Raw genomic sequence first — 18,538 nt, forward strand, 5'->3', positions numbered from 1 at the left:
AAGACTGTGAAAAAGAACTTGTCAGGTACTGGCCCTTCAATATTACAGAAAGAACTTTGTGAAGTCATTACCACCTATTCATCCACAAAATAGGATGCATTAGCATTATCTCAGCTCCTTCCCCAGCAAACTAACACAAAGGAAAACTAAACATGCTTAAGCTACAGCACTACAAATACTTCTCTATTGGCTCTCATTTCTATAGGGAGAAATGGACTTCAGTTAGTCATTTTGCATTATGGTATGTTATATAGTATTGCCTCTTTGAAGATTCTTTTAACCTGTGGAAAGTAGAAAGAAAACCTATACATGTTGACTTTATACATTACTGCAATGACACAGCATTTTTAACCACTAGGAATAATGCATCTTAAGATTCATCTGCCTTGTATTATTAAACTTTCTTGGTACACTGATATCCAATAGTTGCGGGACTTAGGTTGGCTAAGAACTTTACACTGATTCTCTCTCAAAGCCAAAAGCTGTCCCCCACTACAGATGAATCCTGGTCCATGGTGCTTTCCCTCAGTGGTAGGTTTTATTGTGAGTCCAGCTCTCCTCTTTAATAGGTCCCATGTCTCCTGGAGAGCCCCGGCTCCAACACCCCACATCCCACCCACCCAACCCTGTCTTATATTTCCATACCCATTTGCACATTCTGGATCTGGATTCTCCTGTTTTTAGAAGAGTCATACAAATGGCGTCATCACAGCAGAGGAATGGCGCAGTCCTTGGATAGCAGCATAGGGCCCCTGCTGAAAGTAGTGATGATACCGGGGCATGTGGAATGAGGGGAATGTCGGGCCACTCCCCTGCATGGAGCTGGCAATGGCCGATGGGGTTAGAGGCATCCCAAGTCGGCTATATGGTGGCAGAGAGCCCTGTATAGGGTGAGGAATGGGTGTCGCTATGGATGCTGTGCTGGTGCCAAGAGCAGTCAGGGACTGTGGGTGCTGAAATCCAGGAAAACTGGATGAAGATGATACCCAGGAACTGAGAGACAAATTATCAGATGTTGTAAAGGCTGATCCTGAAAGGAAAAAAAAAATCTCATTAGACTGGAAACTCTACTTCAGTGTGCAAATCAAGAATTACATTATCTGAACAAATACTGTATGCTAACACATATATATGGAATCTTAAAAAAAAAAAAAAAAGGTTCTGAAGAACCTAGGGGCAGGACAGGAATAAAGATGCAGACATAGAGAATGGACTTGAGGACACGGGGAGGGGGAAGGGTAAACTGGGACGAAGTGAGAGAGTGGCGTGGACATATATACACTACCAAATGTAAAATAGATAGCTAGTGGGAAGCAGCTGCATAGCACAGGGAGATCATCTTGGTGCTTTGTGACCACCTAGAGGGGTGGGATAGGGAGGTTGGGAGGGAGCCGCAAGAGGGAGGAGATATGCGGATATATGTATATGTAAAGCTGATTCACTTTGTTATACAGCAGAAACTAACACACCATTGTAAAGCAATTATACTCCAATAAAGATGTTAAAAAAAAAAGAATTACATTATCTGCAAGGGTCAATTTTATTTTTAAAAATATGTAATAGATCTATAATTTAAAAGAGAGACAGGTTAAATCATGAGGCATATCTAGCTTTCCACACAAAAAGATATCATTTATACCATATATGGAAAAGAGAATTTACTGACTTAACTCAATAGATGGCCTGCATACTCCCTGAGAGTGGCCAAAACACTAGCACCCTGCCTGAAGGTAATGACCTGATTCCCTTTAAAGGACTTCCAAATAGCTGATATCTGTCTTAACCTCTGTAGCATCCCTATAAGTAAGGCTGGACAGACAAGCCTCAACGAAGCTACCTGGTTTCCAAAGCCACTATGAAAACCCACAAGACTGTTTTTCTTTTTTTTTTCTTTAGCTTCTGTAACTCTTTTCTTTTGGAAATGATGAGAACATTTACTATGTTGATTACATTTAAGATAGATACACAAAATCCAAACACATTTTAATATGCCAGTTCTACTCAGCATAGCTGAGTCATGTGGAAACAATAAGCACTGTCAAAAATAAAGCATAAACACTTAGAAATTACTCTAAAAAGAAATGCATGATACTTATTTGAAGTTTTTCACACGACTCTATTGAAATAGAGATGTAAGGAAAGATTTTAATAATTGGAGACACATGCCATATTCTTGGATGAAAAATAAAAATTTTTTAAAAGTCATTTATTCCCAAATTAATTTATGGGTTGAGTGTAAAGCCAATGAAATGCCAATGTTTTTTCCCTCTTCAACTCGATTCTCAAAATCATCAGGACAAATAATGACAGAATTTTAAATTTTTTAAAATTATAACAAGGATAGATTTTCCCTACCAGATACAAAAATATGTTATCATGTTATAAAAACAAAATAATGCATTTATGAAAATAGCATAGTACTGAGCAAGATGAGAAGCCACATCAATAGAAAAGAACAAATTGTCACAATACAAGATAAAATATATATGTATATTGTATTTATCATATATTTAGTATATAATAATATACTAAGTAATAATGGTAATATACATCATTACAAACTATCAGGAATGACAGCTTAGTGTCCATAATTTTTTATTAGATATTTGACAAGTTGCAAGAGTAAGTTTTTCTTATATCACAGTATCCAGAAGTTGAAACAAAAGTTGACACTGAATTTTCCAGTTGTATAATTACTAGTAGCTCATCTGGATTTACCTATAAGAGATGTCATATGTTCTGACTGTTTATGCTATTCCATATCATGAACATAAAAATATGACAGAGGACTCTCCCCATGTGAACATCCCTGTGCCTGGGCACCCCCCTCTGGTTTCTTTTCTCTGGCCTCCCAGATGCAGAGGGCTCCTCTTTGAACATCTGCAGCAGAGGAACTTTTTAGTACTCCGCTATTCTCACCACCTGGGGCACCACCTCTACACAATGTGTTCACTAGGAGAATCTTCTTTTTAAAAGTGTTTTCCATTCTAGTCATTGATCCTAATAAGATATTCCTGATATAAGTAAAATAGATATATTCCCTGATTTTTAGATTGTAAAACTGAGGTTGAGGAAGACTAAGGGGCCACCCCCAAAGTCCAATAGCTCTTTGGTAGTAGATCACAGACAACTCCTGGGCCCTGACTCAGAGGCTCAATGTCCTTTTACTGGAAAACAAACTACAGGAAAGCTTTAGGCAGCATCATCACTTAAGATGCAAAGGCAAAATAATGATCAGCCTCAGGCTGTCCCTTCCTGAAGAGGCTTCTGAAATACTTTGGGGCAGTCTCTCCCCTGAGGGCTAGAAGTCTCATCACCTCCCTGCCCGGCAGTTGCATAGCCCAGAAGCGGTCTTACCTCGATTCTGTGTCGTCTGAACCTCATCCCCCAGCACATCCTCTTCTCCTCCGTAGGTACGGATAGGTGAGCGGGCATAGGAGTGTTTCTGAATCAGGCTCTCCACACTTTCCCTAGATTAGAGAGTGACACATCCTGAGTAAACTAAAAAGTTAAGTACTCAGAGAAGGAGAGGAGTCTTAAAGATGATTTACCAGTCAGTAAAACCATTTTCTCAGCCAAAAGACCACGACTTCAGTAAGGAATCCGCCTTCCAATGCAGGGGACGCAGTTTCTATCCCTGGTCGGGGAACTAAGATCCCACATTCCGCAGGGCAACTAAGCCCACATGCCACAACTACTGAGCTCACTCACGCGTCTCAACTAGAGAGCCCGCGTGCCACAAACTACAGAGCCCACGCGCTCTGGAGCCCGTGTGCCACAACTAGAGAAGAGAAAACCCACAGGCCACACGTTTCTAGTGTTCTAGAAAACTAGAGAGAAGCCCGAGCACCACAACGAAGAGCCTGCACATCGCAACTAAGACCCGCCGCAGCCCAATAAATAAATAAATAAATAAATAAATAAAATATATTAAAAAAAAAATGCCACCACTTCAGGGAAAGATAACTTTCAAAACATGCATGTTTATTTCATTGTAGATGCCTCAGAAACATGACCTCAGGCATATAAATACAAGAAACCTAACTGGACAGGATAAGGACAATTCCCTGAAATTCTACAAAATTAGGGTCAAAGGTGAACAAGGAGCTATAAAACCTGACCATAGGAATATGGAGTTTAATGATGTGAAAAAATGGTGAATTTACTACAAGGAGCTGCAATCCTGTGACTTCATCAGCTAATGAACACAAAACACTCACCTGATACGAACTGCACTGATTGAGTTCATCTGATGAAATACTGGCCCAAAGTTCAGAATATCATTAGTCATAAAAAAGACTCAATGTTCACTAATAAACCTAGTAAGTGCATAGAGTATATGACAATATGGGTAGTATGGATAGTGGCCACTTTGCGATTCTTGTTGCTTTAAGACTGAAAATTATGGAAAACCTATGAAGGACACATAAAGGGCCACTAGGGAATGTAAGCCCCCAAATAAATTGGTGCATTGTCTTTGTAGATGGTCTTTCTCTTGCAATATAGTCTAAAAACTAAAGAGTGTTGTTAACTTTCAGAACAAAAATTATTTTGGTGTTTGCCAGTTCAACCTGCTGCCATTAAGCGAGAAAAACACCAGATAAGAGGTTTTTTTTAAAATTAATTAATTATTTTGGCTGCATTGGGTCTTTGTTGCTGTGCACAGGCTTTCTCTAGTTGCGGTGAACAGTGGCTACTCTTCATTGTGGTACATGGGCTTCTCATTGCGGTGGCTTCTCTTGTTGTGGAGCACGGGCTGTAGGCACGCAGGCTTCAGTAGTTGTGGCATGCGGGCTTCAGTAGTTGCAGTACATGGGCTCAGTAGTTGTGGCTCATCGGCTCTAGAGCGCAGGCTCAGTAGTTGTGGCGCACAGGCTTAGTTGCTCCACGGCATGTGGGATCTTCCCAGACCAGGGCTTGAACCCGTGTCCCCTGCATTGGCAGGTGGATTCTTAACCACTGTGCCACCTGGGAAGCCCCCAGCTAGAGTTTAGCCAAATGATTTCTTTGCCAAAAATGGAAGTTGGTAACAGGTTAGCTTATACAGTATACATCTCCAAGAATAGCTGTGGCCTGAAGACCAACACCAAATTAACCACCAAAGGACAAAAAAAGGATTTTTAAAAAGTGTGTTGAATAAAGGACAAACCGAACACCAAATTTCATCTTGAGGGGATAAGGAAAGCAAATAAAATGTCATAATAACTTTTCAAAATGTAATACTTGTCAACATTTCACAGAGATATACAGACTTTACCTGTGAAAAAATACTAATAGTGAATTTGGTGTTCTAGAAAGCTTGTATACTCACACAGATTAAAGCATTGTGTCATATTATATAGCATGCAAGTGAAGACTTAAAGGTATGCCTAAAAGAAAAATTAATTCTAACAACTACTCAAGTTATATCTTTACTCCCAAAAGGTTTTAAAATAAGCATACAGTACCACCTCATGCAGCCAAAATCACTGGGATCAGGCAAAATCCAGATCCAGTGGATTAACATGTAGGTGTTTAAAAAAATGAGGCCATTCCATATTTATTGATATGGAATGATCACCAAGACATATTAAGTGAAAAAAGTTAAGTACAGAACAGTGTATAAAGTTTGCTACCATTTGTGAATTTAAAACAAGAAATATGTATGTTTGTATATGCACAGTATTTCCAGAATGTTCCAGTTCCCAGAACAGGAAGTGGCCTAGAATAGGTTTTCTCTATAGTGTGGAACTAGGGGCCTACTGGAGCAATGATTCCCAAATTTGTCCCAAATACACTTGAGTTACCTAAAGCTCTTAAAAAAACAACAACTATATTGAGGTAAAATTAATGTACAGTAAGTGGCATATATTTAAATTGTACAATTTGATCGATTTGGGCTTATGTGACCAGTGACACCACCACCACAAGTTAGATAATAAATGTATGTAACACCTCCAAAAGTTTCCTCATGCCCATCATGCTCCCTGGTCTCCACCCCAACATACTTTTCCAAGGAAAACACTAGTATGATTTCTGTTCCTACCCATTAGTTTGTGTCTTCTAAAATTTTTTAAAAATGAAATCGTGCCTTATGTGTATCTTTTTATCTGGCTAAATTACTTTGAGATTCACATATCAATAGTTCATTCTTTCTTATTCTGAGTAGCATTCTATTGTATGGACGTACTATAGTCTGTCTGTTTATCTGCTGATGGACATTTGCATTGTTTCTAGTTTTTAACTGTTACACATGCCGCTGCTGCATATATTAATGAATATTTTTAAATATACATATGATTTCCGTTCTTTTGGGAAAATGCCTAGGAGTGGAATGGCTGGATTGTATGGTCGGTATATGTGTAATTTTTTAAGAAACTGCCAACCTATTTTCCAAAGCAGTTGTATCATTTATTTTAGTATTCCCACTCAGCAGTGTATGAAAGTTCCATTCCTCCACATTCTCACCAACACTTGGTGTGATCAGTCTTTTTAATTTTAGCTATTCTAATACACATGTACTAGTATGTCATCATAGTTTTAATTTGCGTTTCCGTAATGACTAAGATGTTGCACATCTTTTTATGTGCTTATTTGCTTCTATATATTAACTTTGGTAAAACTGTTCAAATACTTTGTTCATTTTAAAAATTAGGTTGTTTCCTTATTATTGAGTTTTGAGATTTCTTTATATATTCGGGATGCTTGTCCTTATAGGATGTATGACTTGCAAATATTTTCTCCCAGGCTGTGGCTTGTCTTTTCATCTTTAACAGTGTCTTTTAAACAGCAGAAGTTTTTAATTTTTATTAAGTCCAATTTATTGTTTGCAATTTTATGGATGCTTTTGCTATACTATCCCAGAATCTTTGCCTAAACCAAGACCATAAAAGTTTCTCTTAATTTTCTTTTCTAGAAGTTCTTATAGTTTTAGGTTTCACATAATGATATATAATTTGCCTTGAGTTGATTTTGTATAAGCATGAGGTATGGATGGATGTTCATTTTTTGCTTATTGATAGCCAACTATTCCAGCACTATTAGTTGAAAAGATGAGCCCGTCTACCACTGAATTACCACTGCATCTTTGTCAAAAAAAATCTTCTTCCTCTTTTTGCCTTCTTTTAGGTTATATTTTATAATTCCATTTCATCTCCTTTGTTGGGTTTATTATTTATAACTTTTGGTTTTTTAGTGGTTGATTTAGTGTTCACAGTAAATATCTTTAACACATCACAATCTGCTTGGCAAGTGATAGTTACCACTTTAAGTATAAGACTCACAATAATATTACTTTTATTTCTCTCTTCTAACCTTTGTACCATTCTTGTCAAACATTTTACTTTTACAGAAACCCCACACTACACTGTTATTTTTTTGTCTAAACAGTTAATTATATTTTAAAAGATTTGAATAATATGAAAAAGATTGATCTACTTATTCTTGTAGTTACCATTCCCACTGTCCTTCATTCCTTTGAGTAGATCTAGGTTGACATCTGATATAATTCTCCTTCTACCTGAAGGACTTCCTTTAACATATCTGTAGTGCAATTTTGTGTGTCTGAAAGTCTTCATTTTGCTTTTTTTTTTTTAACATTTTTGCTGGGTGTATAAATTTCTAGGTGAGCAGACTTTTTTCTTTCTGTACTTTTAGAAATGTTGCTCCACTGTCTCCTCATTTACTTTGTTTCTGACTAGAAACCTGCTGTCATCCTTATCTTATGTACTATGTCTTTAATTCCCTGGTTGCTTTCAATATTTTCTACACTGGTTTGGAGCAATTTGATTATGATGTGCCTTGGTGTTATTTCTTTATTTTTTTTTTAATTTTATTTATTTATGGCTGTGTTGGGTCTTCATTTCTGTGCGAGGGCTTTCTCCAGTTGAGGCGAGTGGGGGCCACTCTTCATCGCGGTGCGTGGGCCTCTCAGTATCGCGGCCTCTCTTGTTGCGGAGCACAGGCTCCAGACGCGCAGGCTCAGCATTGTGGCTCACGGGCCTAGTCGCTCCTCGGCATGTGGGATCTTCCCAGACCAGGGCTCGAACCCGTGTCCCCTGCATTAGCAGGCAGATTCTCAACCACTGAGCCACCAGGGAAGCCCTGTGTTATTTCTTAATGCTTCTTGAGCTTGGGTTTGTTGGCCCTCTTTGGATTGTGTGTTTTTAGTTGTCATTAAATTTGGAAAATTTTTGAACATTATTTCTTCAAATATAATTCTTCCTTCATCTCCCCATCCACCTTTTAGAGGCTCCAATTCTCCAGTTACACATATATTAGACTGTTTAAAGTTTCCCCACAACTCACTGATACGCTTCATTTTTTAAAATTTCTCTTTGCTCTGTTTTATTTTGGATAGTTTCTATTGCTGTGTCTTAAAGTTCTCTAATATTTCATCTGCAACATCTAATCTGCCATTAGTCCCATCCAGTGTATCTTTCATTTTATACATTATAGTTTTCATCTTTAGAATTTTGACAACAAGGTCCTAATGTATAGCACAGGGAACTAGATTCAATATCCTGTGATTAAACCATAATAGAATTTTGATTTGGATCACTTGGGCCTCTTCCATGTCTCTACTTAATTTTTGGCTATTTGGAATACAGTTATAATAACTGTTTCAATGTCCTTGTCTGCTAATTGTAATATTTGTGTCAGTTCTGGGTTATTTTCAATTGGTTAATTTATGGGTTATATTTTTCTACTTCTTTGCATTTCTGGTAATTTTTAATTGGATGTCAGACGTGAATTTTATCTTGGTGGTTGCTGGATATTTCTGTATTCTTATAAATATTCTTGAGCTTTGTTCTAGGATATAGTTAAGTTATTTGGAAATAAGTGATCGTTTGGGGTCTTGCTTTCAAGATATGTTAGGTAGAACTGGAATACTGTTTAGTCTAGGACTAATTTTTTTCTCACTATTAAAGCAAAACCCTTCTGAGTATTCTATCAAATGCCCTGCAAATTGCAAGATTTTCCAGTCCATCTAGTTAGAACAGGCATTATTTTTATCCCTGTATGGACACTAGGTACTGTTTCCGCCAGTCTTTTCAGGTGCTCCCCTCCCCCCAACCTCTGGTAGTTTCCTCACACATGTGCTAGTCAGCTCCCAGCTGAACACTCAAGAGGGACCCCCTGTAGGACTTTGGTATTCTCTTCTTCTGTGGTGTGTCCTGTGGATTCTCACTGTTTGCTCTCATTGAACTCTCAGCTCTGACTGCTCAACTCAGGGAGTCTGCCAGGCTCAGCCTGTATTCTCCCTCCCTGTGCCATGGCCTAGATACTCTCTCAGACTCTAAGCTGGGTCCATCATAGGGCTCACCTCATTTGTTTCCCATCTTTCAGGGATTACTGTCTTTTGTTGCCTTGTGTCCAGTATCATTTAAAAAAGCACTGTTTCAAAAAAAAAAAAAAAAGCATTGTTTCATATATTTTGTGTGTTTCTTAGTTATTTAAGGCAAGAGGTTATATTTGGTCCTTGTTGCTTTACCTTTACCTGAAGCAAAGTCTGTCCTGAGGCTCTTCTAAAAATTCCAAAACCAGGTCATACCCACAGATCAAGTAAATAAGAATCTATGGGGTGGGACACAGGCTTCAGTAATTGGTAAATCTCCCCAGGTGGTTCTAGTGGAGGAGAAGGTGTGTGATGGATACTTTTCTCCATATATGCCTCTGTACCATTTGAACTTTGGACATGTTTATTCAAAATTAATTACAAATCATAAACTATCATAAGAAATGGTAGGGCTTCCCTGGTGGCGCAGTGGTTGAGAATCTGCCTGCCAATGCAGGGGACACGGGTTCGAGCCCTGGTCTGGGAAGATCCCACATGCCGCAGAGCAACTAGGCCCGTGAGCCACAATTACTGAGCCTGCGCGTCTGGAGCCTGTGCTCCACAACAAGAGAGGCCGCGATACTGAGAGGCCCACGCACCGCGATGAAGAGTGGCCCCCACTTGCCGCAACTAGAGAAAGCCCTCGCACAGAAACGAAGACCGAACACAGCCATAAATCAATCAATCAATCAATCAATCAAAAAAAAAAAAAAGAAATGGTAACATACCAATGGACAAAAAGAGAAGAACTGCTGGTCTAATGCTGATACTTGGGGAACTTATAATGAATTGATAAAACTCATTATCATGCTGATTTTTATATCAATATAGTAAATGCATTGGAGGCAATGTGGTATATGGGAAATTTCATGGGCTTTAAAGTCACTCATCAAATGGATGAATGGATAGATGAGTTTATGGACCACCTAAAACCATTTTCACATTCTAGTTTTGTTACTTCGTTAATCTCTCTTCATCTATAAATTGGGAAGTCATTCATTCATCCCCCCAAAAATTATTTAGCACCTTTTATGAACAAGGCACTATTCTAGGAATTATGGAGACAGCAGTAAGCAAAATGTAAAAATCCCTGCCTAATGGGGGAGAGGGCTGGGGGAGAGGGAGAAAGATGATAAGAAAAATATGTAGAAAAATGTGTAGCATATTAGATGATGATGATAGTGCTATGGAAAAATAAAAGTAAAGCAAATAATAGTGATAAGAACTATAACTATGAGAATTAAATGAGATAAGGCATTGGAATTGCTCAAAGTGTCTGGCACATAGGAGGTACTCAGTAAATATTAGTGCCCTATAAAAGTGTATCTAAAGCAGGTAAAAATTCTATTCTTTTAGATTATATTTTTTTCCAACTTATTTCACCCATATGAATAATCCTAATTCAGAATAACGTGATCCAAACAGGAGGATTTTTCTCAGTGATTGAATGTAAAAGTCAGCAGAAAACTTGAAAAGTACGTTATTTGCAGTTCTATTATAAAATTATACCTATCATAAAATATAACATTAAGCTTTAATGAGTCCATATCACCTGTTTAAAAGTGTAACCTGTTTTTAAAGATCCCGTGAACTTGTTGAATCCCTTGAGTTGGACTTGTTGACATGAAAATATTTTATCATTTACTAAGAGGCACCAGTAAATGCAGAAATTAACAGAAAGGGTAACTTGGCATGACATGGACCCTAACTAATCAATTTGCCAACTGCCATATATTTTAAGCTTTATATGCCCACACTCTGGTAATGTTGGACCCCTGTAGCCTTAACAGCTGAGTCACTTACTCAAGGACTTAATTCACTGTAATATTAGAGCATGACTGTCTTTTTGGGTAACTTGGGTCATTAAGAAGAGCGTCAATTGAGATGAGTAACCCATAATAAAATGACAACTATAGCATCCATTCAAGCTGATGTCCTTTCAGTCTAAGCCATGTGTCATACTGTTAATATTTAAAATGAACTTAGAAAAGAATTAGGTGGTCATTTTCACATGAGGAAAGAACTTGTTTCAGATACCCTAGAAAATATTTTCTCTTTGTAAAGTCATAAAGGAATGACCATCAATGGGCTGAAATTATGGATGGTGTATTTCTAAGGTGTATTCTGTTGCCCATCCTAGGCACGTAGACTGCTCTATCCAAGCATTTAAGTTCAAAAGCAGAGTATAGTATCTGCCTCTCTAAAAATGCCCTTATATAAAATCATTTAAACATTTTTCACATATACACAAGAAAAATTGTTTAAATAACACAATGAATCACTGCCTTGTGAAATATTTTGCTTTTCTATACAAAGTACATTATATTTATTTTGTCCTTGGAAGATCACTGGTATCATTACTTATTCTTGTCTCTAAGAGGGAGAAAAAAGGGATTTATTGAAGTGATTTATTTTTGTCAGGCCTGGAAGGGAACTGAAAGCAATGGCAGTTCTTATATAAAGGATGGCATAATTAAATTATTGCCTTTTAAGTGATTGAAAACAGTGGTGCAAATCAGGGCCGTCTCTTCGAAGATGTTACAAAGAATAGACAGCTCATGTTGTTTACTTTATGTCTAATCCCTGTTTCCAGCAGAATGAAAAGTGCAAAGAATTTATTTAGCCTGGAAGACTACTGTGAGGATTTCTGGAATACTGTGCTCTGAAAAATATGGGATGACTCACCTAATGGGTTAAGTGACTTAGGTATTACAAGCTAGGACAGTACCTTGTAATGCTCAGTTCTGTTATATCCCAAAGCAAGAGACAATAGTTACTTTGGATTTTAATAGATAAGTAAAATGGGTACCATTATTGAAGGTTGGCCTTTCTAATATCTAACACTAAATTATTTTTCTAGGCAAAAAGCATACATCATTAGGTATCTTTAAGAGATCTCTTCTGACTAATGTGTAACCATCAATTCCAAGACTAATATACATGTGAGAGACACAATCATAGCCAGAAGGTGGGCAAGATACAGGGTAGCTGCAATGATTATGTTGATTCTGCAAAAATGTTCAGAACTATTGGAAGTCATCTGAACTATTTGTTCAAACTCTAGATAAGCAAAACCAACATACTCTATCAGTATTGAACTGATTACCCTTCCTCTATCTCTGAAACTAGAGTACAAATTTCTTAATGCTCAAAAAAGCAAAACCCTTTTCCTTCACATTCTCCTTTGCACCATCGCTTTACCCAATATATTCCTCTTTAAATGCACTTACTAGATGGATGGCAATCATGTGTTTGCATGACCACCGTTACCACTACACTGTTGGCCTTTGAACAAGGGAGAGAACAATGCTTACTTTATCTAGGCAGTGGTTCTCAAACTTTAGTGTATTATAGACTGAGTGTTTGTGTCCCCCAAATTCATGTTGAAATCTTAATCCCCAATGTGATGATTTTAGGATGTGGGGCCTTTGGTAGACCGTTAGGTCTTAAGTGTGGAGCCCTCATAAATGGGATTAGTACCCTTATAAGAAGAGAAAGGAGAGCTTGCTGTAGCTTTCTGTTCTTCAGCCATGTGAGGACACAGTGAGAAGATAGCTGTCTATGAACCACAAGCAGGTCCTCACCAAAAACTGAATCTGCCAGCACCTTGATCTTAGACTCGCCAGCTTCCAAAACTGTGAGAAATAAATGTCTGTTGTTTAAGCTACTCACAGTCTATGGCATTTTTGTTATAGCAGCCCAACAGACTAAGTGTTCATCAGAATTACCTGGAGGGCTGGTCAAAACACAGATTTTTGGACCCCACCCTAGAGTTTCTAGTTTAGTAAGTCTGAAGTATGGCTCGAGAATATTATTTCCAGCGTGTTTCCAGGTAACGCTGATGCTACTGACATGGAGGCCACACTCGGAGAACCACTGCCCTAGTGTAGTGGTTACTGGAACCTGCTTAGCTCGAATCCTAGCCCTGCCACTTGCCAGTTGTGTGCCTTTGGTCAAATTACTTCACTACTCTTTGCCTCAGTTTTCTCATCTGCAAAATGAGGGATATTAATATGACCTCGCTCTTAGGGTTATTATTAAGATTTAATGAGTTAAATACACATAGAGAGCTTATATTTGTACTTGGCATATAATAAGTGCTCAATAAATGTTTATAGGTAACAAAATTAAATCACTGTTATTGAGTATCAAAATCATGTGTTCCTAAAGCTGGTTACATAATCATAATCATTTTAGATGAAATTGAGACTTCCAGTTGCTATAACTTGCTATGCTTCATTTAAACCATCCTACAATATACATGTCAGAGAGAAAATTAAATAAAAAGTAAATATTATTTCGATTTACATTCTAACTTTCTCTCTTTCTATACAGACCTGGTAAAAAGCTGCATTCAGGGAGAAAATGTCAGATCCATTAAAATCAAATCTAATTTACAGGAAACAAAATATTTAAAGTTGTCCTTGCTCATCAGTTTGCTCATGTTTACATCATATCTTACTAGGCCTTTGTAAACAACTCCTTGTCACAAAATTTTTCTAAAGATTTATGCAGATAATGTTATAAATTACTGGAAGACAATATATCAATATTTGTTGCTTCCACAAAGTACTTAATAAATGAAAACTTTAGATAATATAATTGGAGATGTATTATAAATCATTAATTTTAATTTGAGAACAGAAATATATTATGCAATACATTTTGGAAAAACAAAATAATCTTTTTAAAAGCTTTTAGATTTTAGCTTATTTTTATTTATGTGACTTAATCCTACTAATTTTTCTTTTCAATAGTAATACACATTTCTGGTTTTATATCATTATTAGCAACTTAAATAAGTAAACTGTACCACTGTGGAAAAAAAAAAACTAGTTTCTTAAGTCTAACTGTTGTGACTAGAACAAAGGTCTCATGCAAAGTACAGATTATTCAGCCTCTAAAAATAAACTTTAGTAAATTGCGAGGCAGGGAACAAATATCCTTTAGACACAGATAGAAAGAAAGAAACAAGCAAGAAAAAAAGGAGGACAAATTGTGACCGTAAGTCAATTGTGAATAACTGCTACTCTATCAAACCTGCTGATTTGTTTGACACTGTTTTGTAATATAAATGTTTCCTCTTAGAAGCTGTGAATAAATGAGTAACGTTTTAAATGCAGGAACATAGCTTGCTAGTTAAGAGAATTTTGTGGTAACTACTTATATAATTTGAAAAAAAAAATTTAGTTCTGTTGAAAGTCATCCCTTCCTTTCTGTGGTTGTTGTCACCAGACTATTTTAATTTATTAAATTAATAGATTGTATTTAAAAGCAGACTTTAATCTGGTTGCCAAACAAAATAACTTTCATTTTATGCATACAGTCTTTTATACTAACTCTGTCTTCACTGGAGATGATAAAAAGATGTTTCTTTACTAAGAAGCTGTGCGATCAGATTCCTTATCTGTGTCTGGGCTTTGCTTTCTCCTATAAAATGAGGGTGTGGTAGGGAAATGGTGGGCTGGATTAGATGAGCTCTAAGATCCATTATGGCTCTAACAATTTATGAGTCTATAAATATATAAACAGAATTAAAATTAAAAAGAGCCATTTTGAAAAAGTCCAGTACTAGTTGCAAAGAACCCTGAGTTGTAACCCCAAATCTTCTACTAATTGTGTGATCTGGCAGATCACTCTCTGGGCCCTACTTGCCTCATTGGTATAATGACAGAGAAACTGGTTGGCTCCCCAAATCACTCCAGCCTTAAAATAAATAAAGCAGAGACCATTGTTACTACCTTTTACCATTTGCTTTCTTTAGTATTTTTACTTTCGAATAGCCTGCCTCTCACATGGTGGCTGCCTTTAACATCCAGGGTTTTTTGTTTGTTTGTTTTTTTTAGCTGACTTCATTGAAATTATGTTTCACTTTTACTTTATTACAGACACTGCATAATCTACTTTGTAAGAGTCTCCATAATACTCAAGTATAGTTGTATTTATGAAAGATTAAGGGAATTAGCAAACTAAGTTATGAGCCATAACCATTTCACTATTCACTAGGCTGAAGTTTAATCCATTTATTTTCTCAGGCAATACAATGCTCCCCCCCCCATATATATATTCCTCTGCTTTGCATAAATCAGTTATACTGGTTTTCTTCTAAAGATAGAATATAAGAGTGATATGTGAACTTATGTTGTCAGCTATTTGGGTAACAACTATTAGGTTGGACTAATCAGTTCATGACATGCATGACTTCTTCAGGAGCCCTGATTGTCAGAATTTTCTTTTTTCCAAAGCTAGCTAGAATGCTTAGAAGAAAGCCCAGATACCAGCAGGTATCCTAAACAGGGGAAGGTGAAGATGAGGAGGAGAGATGAACTAAGTACACAAAAGTATACTGCAGAAAGTCTTATTCTGGACCACACTTTAAGAAAAAAAGTGACTAATATGTCCAAAATTCAAAGGTAGAGGAGAAGTTTTTAAAGAAATGTCTCTACTATAGGACATCTGGAGAGAGCACTGAGCAGGACATCCATTCAGCTTCCCATTGAGTCCACCAAAATGATGCAAGTGCCAGCTGTCTGGATGGGACCCATGATGTAGAGAAGGAAAATCCATATAATCCTTACATTTCATTTCACCATGAATTTCCTCTTCTCTGCCTCTAAGGTCATCAGCAGAGCTTCTGACAATTTAAAATTTATTCCATTGGCAAGCTCACTAGAAGTTAGTATAGGGAGGGTCTTGGATTGTACTCCAAGGACTCCTCATTCTAAGGAAGCATGAGGTACAAGAGGAACAAATGAATAATGTTTCAGAAGACTGATGCCACCTTCTTTCTGTCCCTTCACATCATCTATGAGTGAAAGAAATAAGAAGGCAACATGTCCAGATAATCCTCTGGGAACTGGGCATCCCCTTCGGCCCTTTGATCAAGGACAATAAGAACAAAAGAAAAAGAACGAAATCTTTTTATCATTCCAGAAAACAGGCTGTCACTTATATGGGAAAGAATATCAGATTGTCATCAGAGTTTGACAGCCATAGTTTATTCCAGGAGACAGTGAAGTAACAACATATCTAAAATATGGCAGGAAAGAAAATGTGATGCAAGGATTGTGTATACCAAGTCAAACTGACTTTCACAAATGAAGGCCACAGACTGTTATGTTCATGCAAAAGACAAGGAATTTTGGTCCCACTATAGCCTTTCTTGAGGAACCAAGTAGAAAATGAACTTCAGACAACCAAAACACTGGAGAGACACTGACATAAGATGCATCAGGGGCATTAAATATATATTTACTTATAGAACTAAGACTAAACTATGGTTATAAGAAAGGATATAGTATGTAATGACTGTTCTCTGACAAGGTAGATGAGAAACAGTTCTCAAAAATGGGGGGGGAGAATGGGGAAAGAACATGATAAGTAGAATAAAGTTGTTGATTATATATGTTTATTAACTGGGATTAAAAGGATGTTACTTCAAATCAGATGCTGAAAAAGAGGGAAAGTAGAGGGGAAGAAAAAAAGAAGTTACTAGTTAATTTCAATATTGCTTCTAGGAGGGGACTTAAAGAAAATTAGAAAGAGGGAGAGTAGGCATTCTTAACAGATATTAGTGTAAAGGAAAACAGAACAAGAGTATGAATCTTGCTAGTTACCAAAAAAAAAGTATAAAAAAAAAGGTTGCTAATAAAATAGACCACATAGTAAAAGATTATTTATATAAAATACTTGTATATCTATTTAAATATAACAAAACAATATGACACAACTGAGCCCAAACATATTACTATATACATTACATGTATATTATATACTTACAGATATACATATATGTAATATAATACTAATGTACAGTGTTACATAAAAAACAAGGTAAAATGTATAGAGTTAAAATTTAAGAAAAAGAAGCATATATAAACATGTATCTGCTTATATTAAAAAACATAATGGAAGGATAAACAATGCTTTTTCTTTTTAATAGTTACCGATAGGAGAGGGAAGAAATAGGATGGAGGAGATACAGAATTTTGACCGCCTTTGAATAAGCCATGTTCTGTAGATTTATCTTGAAACCTTGTAAATCATGTATTAAATAACCATATAAGAAAATTATACTTTTTTAAATTCCAAAAAATAAAAAATACAATAAAACAAATGAACCTAAATGTGTATCATTAGGTTGGTGGTATGACCAAAAAACAAAACAAAACAAAACTTAAAAAAAACACAACACTCTAGTATCAACAGAATCTACACTAAGGACAAAAAGAACCACAAAAAGATTTTTAACTATTTTTAGTTGGCACACTGTTGGAGATATGCTGACATACATATTCTGAGATTGCTATGCTTCTTTCTCTATGCTGTGAGATAAAGCAAAGGAGCAATGACAGAATATTGTCATTCCTGGTGTTACTGAGAACTAGAGGCTCAGCATGAGAGAAAAGAAGTACAGAGAAAAGGTCAGAGAGGTTAAGTAAAAACTTTATCATCCTGAATTGAAATAGAAAGTATTAGTATGAACTCAAGTAGGATTTTACCTCTAAAGTACATGTGAGTGTGCACACACATATCCTTCAAACTGAGGACAGAGACTATCTCTGGGGAGGGGGATTCTGAGAAGTGGAGGCTCACATTTGACTTATTTAAAGTTTGAGTACTGGATTCTTACACATTTTAAATATCACATTTTTCCATTTTAAAATGCAAATTTGGGAAATATTAGTAAAAGTATTTTCTAATTCCTTAATAATAAACTGGATGATGTTTTAGGAGTCTCTCTAACACCAGCTTTCCCAAATGCCTTTTATACTGTTCTCTAAAGGCCCTGCAAGTTTTCTCTGAAAGAGGAAAAAAAATTACAACCTATTTTTCAGTTATTCATTATAGTTGAGGCACAAGATTAGACGATGGATAAAAATAACATAGATAATTGAAATTTACAGAGAATCTTAAAAAGTATGCATCTCTGAAGTTATTACTCTGTCATCCTACTCTGTCATCTTTCTTCTGGCTTGAACTACAGGTGCTAAAATGACCCTAAGGCATGTCTCAAAAACTACCATTGTAAAGAGAGGAAGGATAAGGTGTTGGCAGAGGTCAGATCTCGCCAGCTTTGTCAATTAGCATCACCATATGGGCCTCAAAATGAAATTCTGAGTTTCTTCATTTTAAATACCATCCTAAGGAGGTAAAATTTCTGGGTAGGAGTTTTCCTTGCTGCCAACATTTCCACAGCCCCTTAAAGCTCTAAGCCTGTGA

At 36.6% G+C, this 18,538-nt stretch overlaps 1 protein-coding gene across 1 annotated transcript in view; it reads right to left on the bottom strand.

The window, feature by feature from the left end:
• Positions 1-630: 630 nt before the first annotated feature.
• The window catches only part of TBX20 (T-box transcription factor 20), a 51,785-nt gene continuing 33,877 nt past the window's right edge, over positions 631-18,538 (bottom strand). Inside the window, exons 7-8 of the mRNA XM_068550039.1 lie at positions 3,358-3,470; positions 631-1,030 (exon numbers count right to left, since the gene is read on the bottom strand). Coding sequence (XP_068406140.1) covers positions 690-1,030; positions 3,358-3,470 — 454 coding nt within the window. The 3' untranslated portion in view covers positions 631-689. The remainder of the gene's footprint in view (positions 1,031-3,357; positions 3,471-18,538) is intronic.

This window comes from Eschrichtius robustus, chromosome 8 (genome assembly GCF_028021215.1).
Source record: "Eschrichtius robustus isolate mEscRob2 chromosome 8, mEscRob2.pri, whole genome shotgun sequence".
Taxonomy (NCBI): Eukaryota; Metazoa; Chordata; class Mammalia; order Artiodactyla; family Eschrichtiidae; genus Eschrichtius; species Eschrichtius robustus.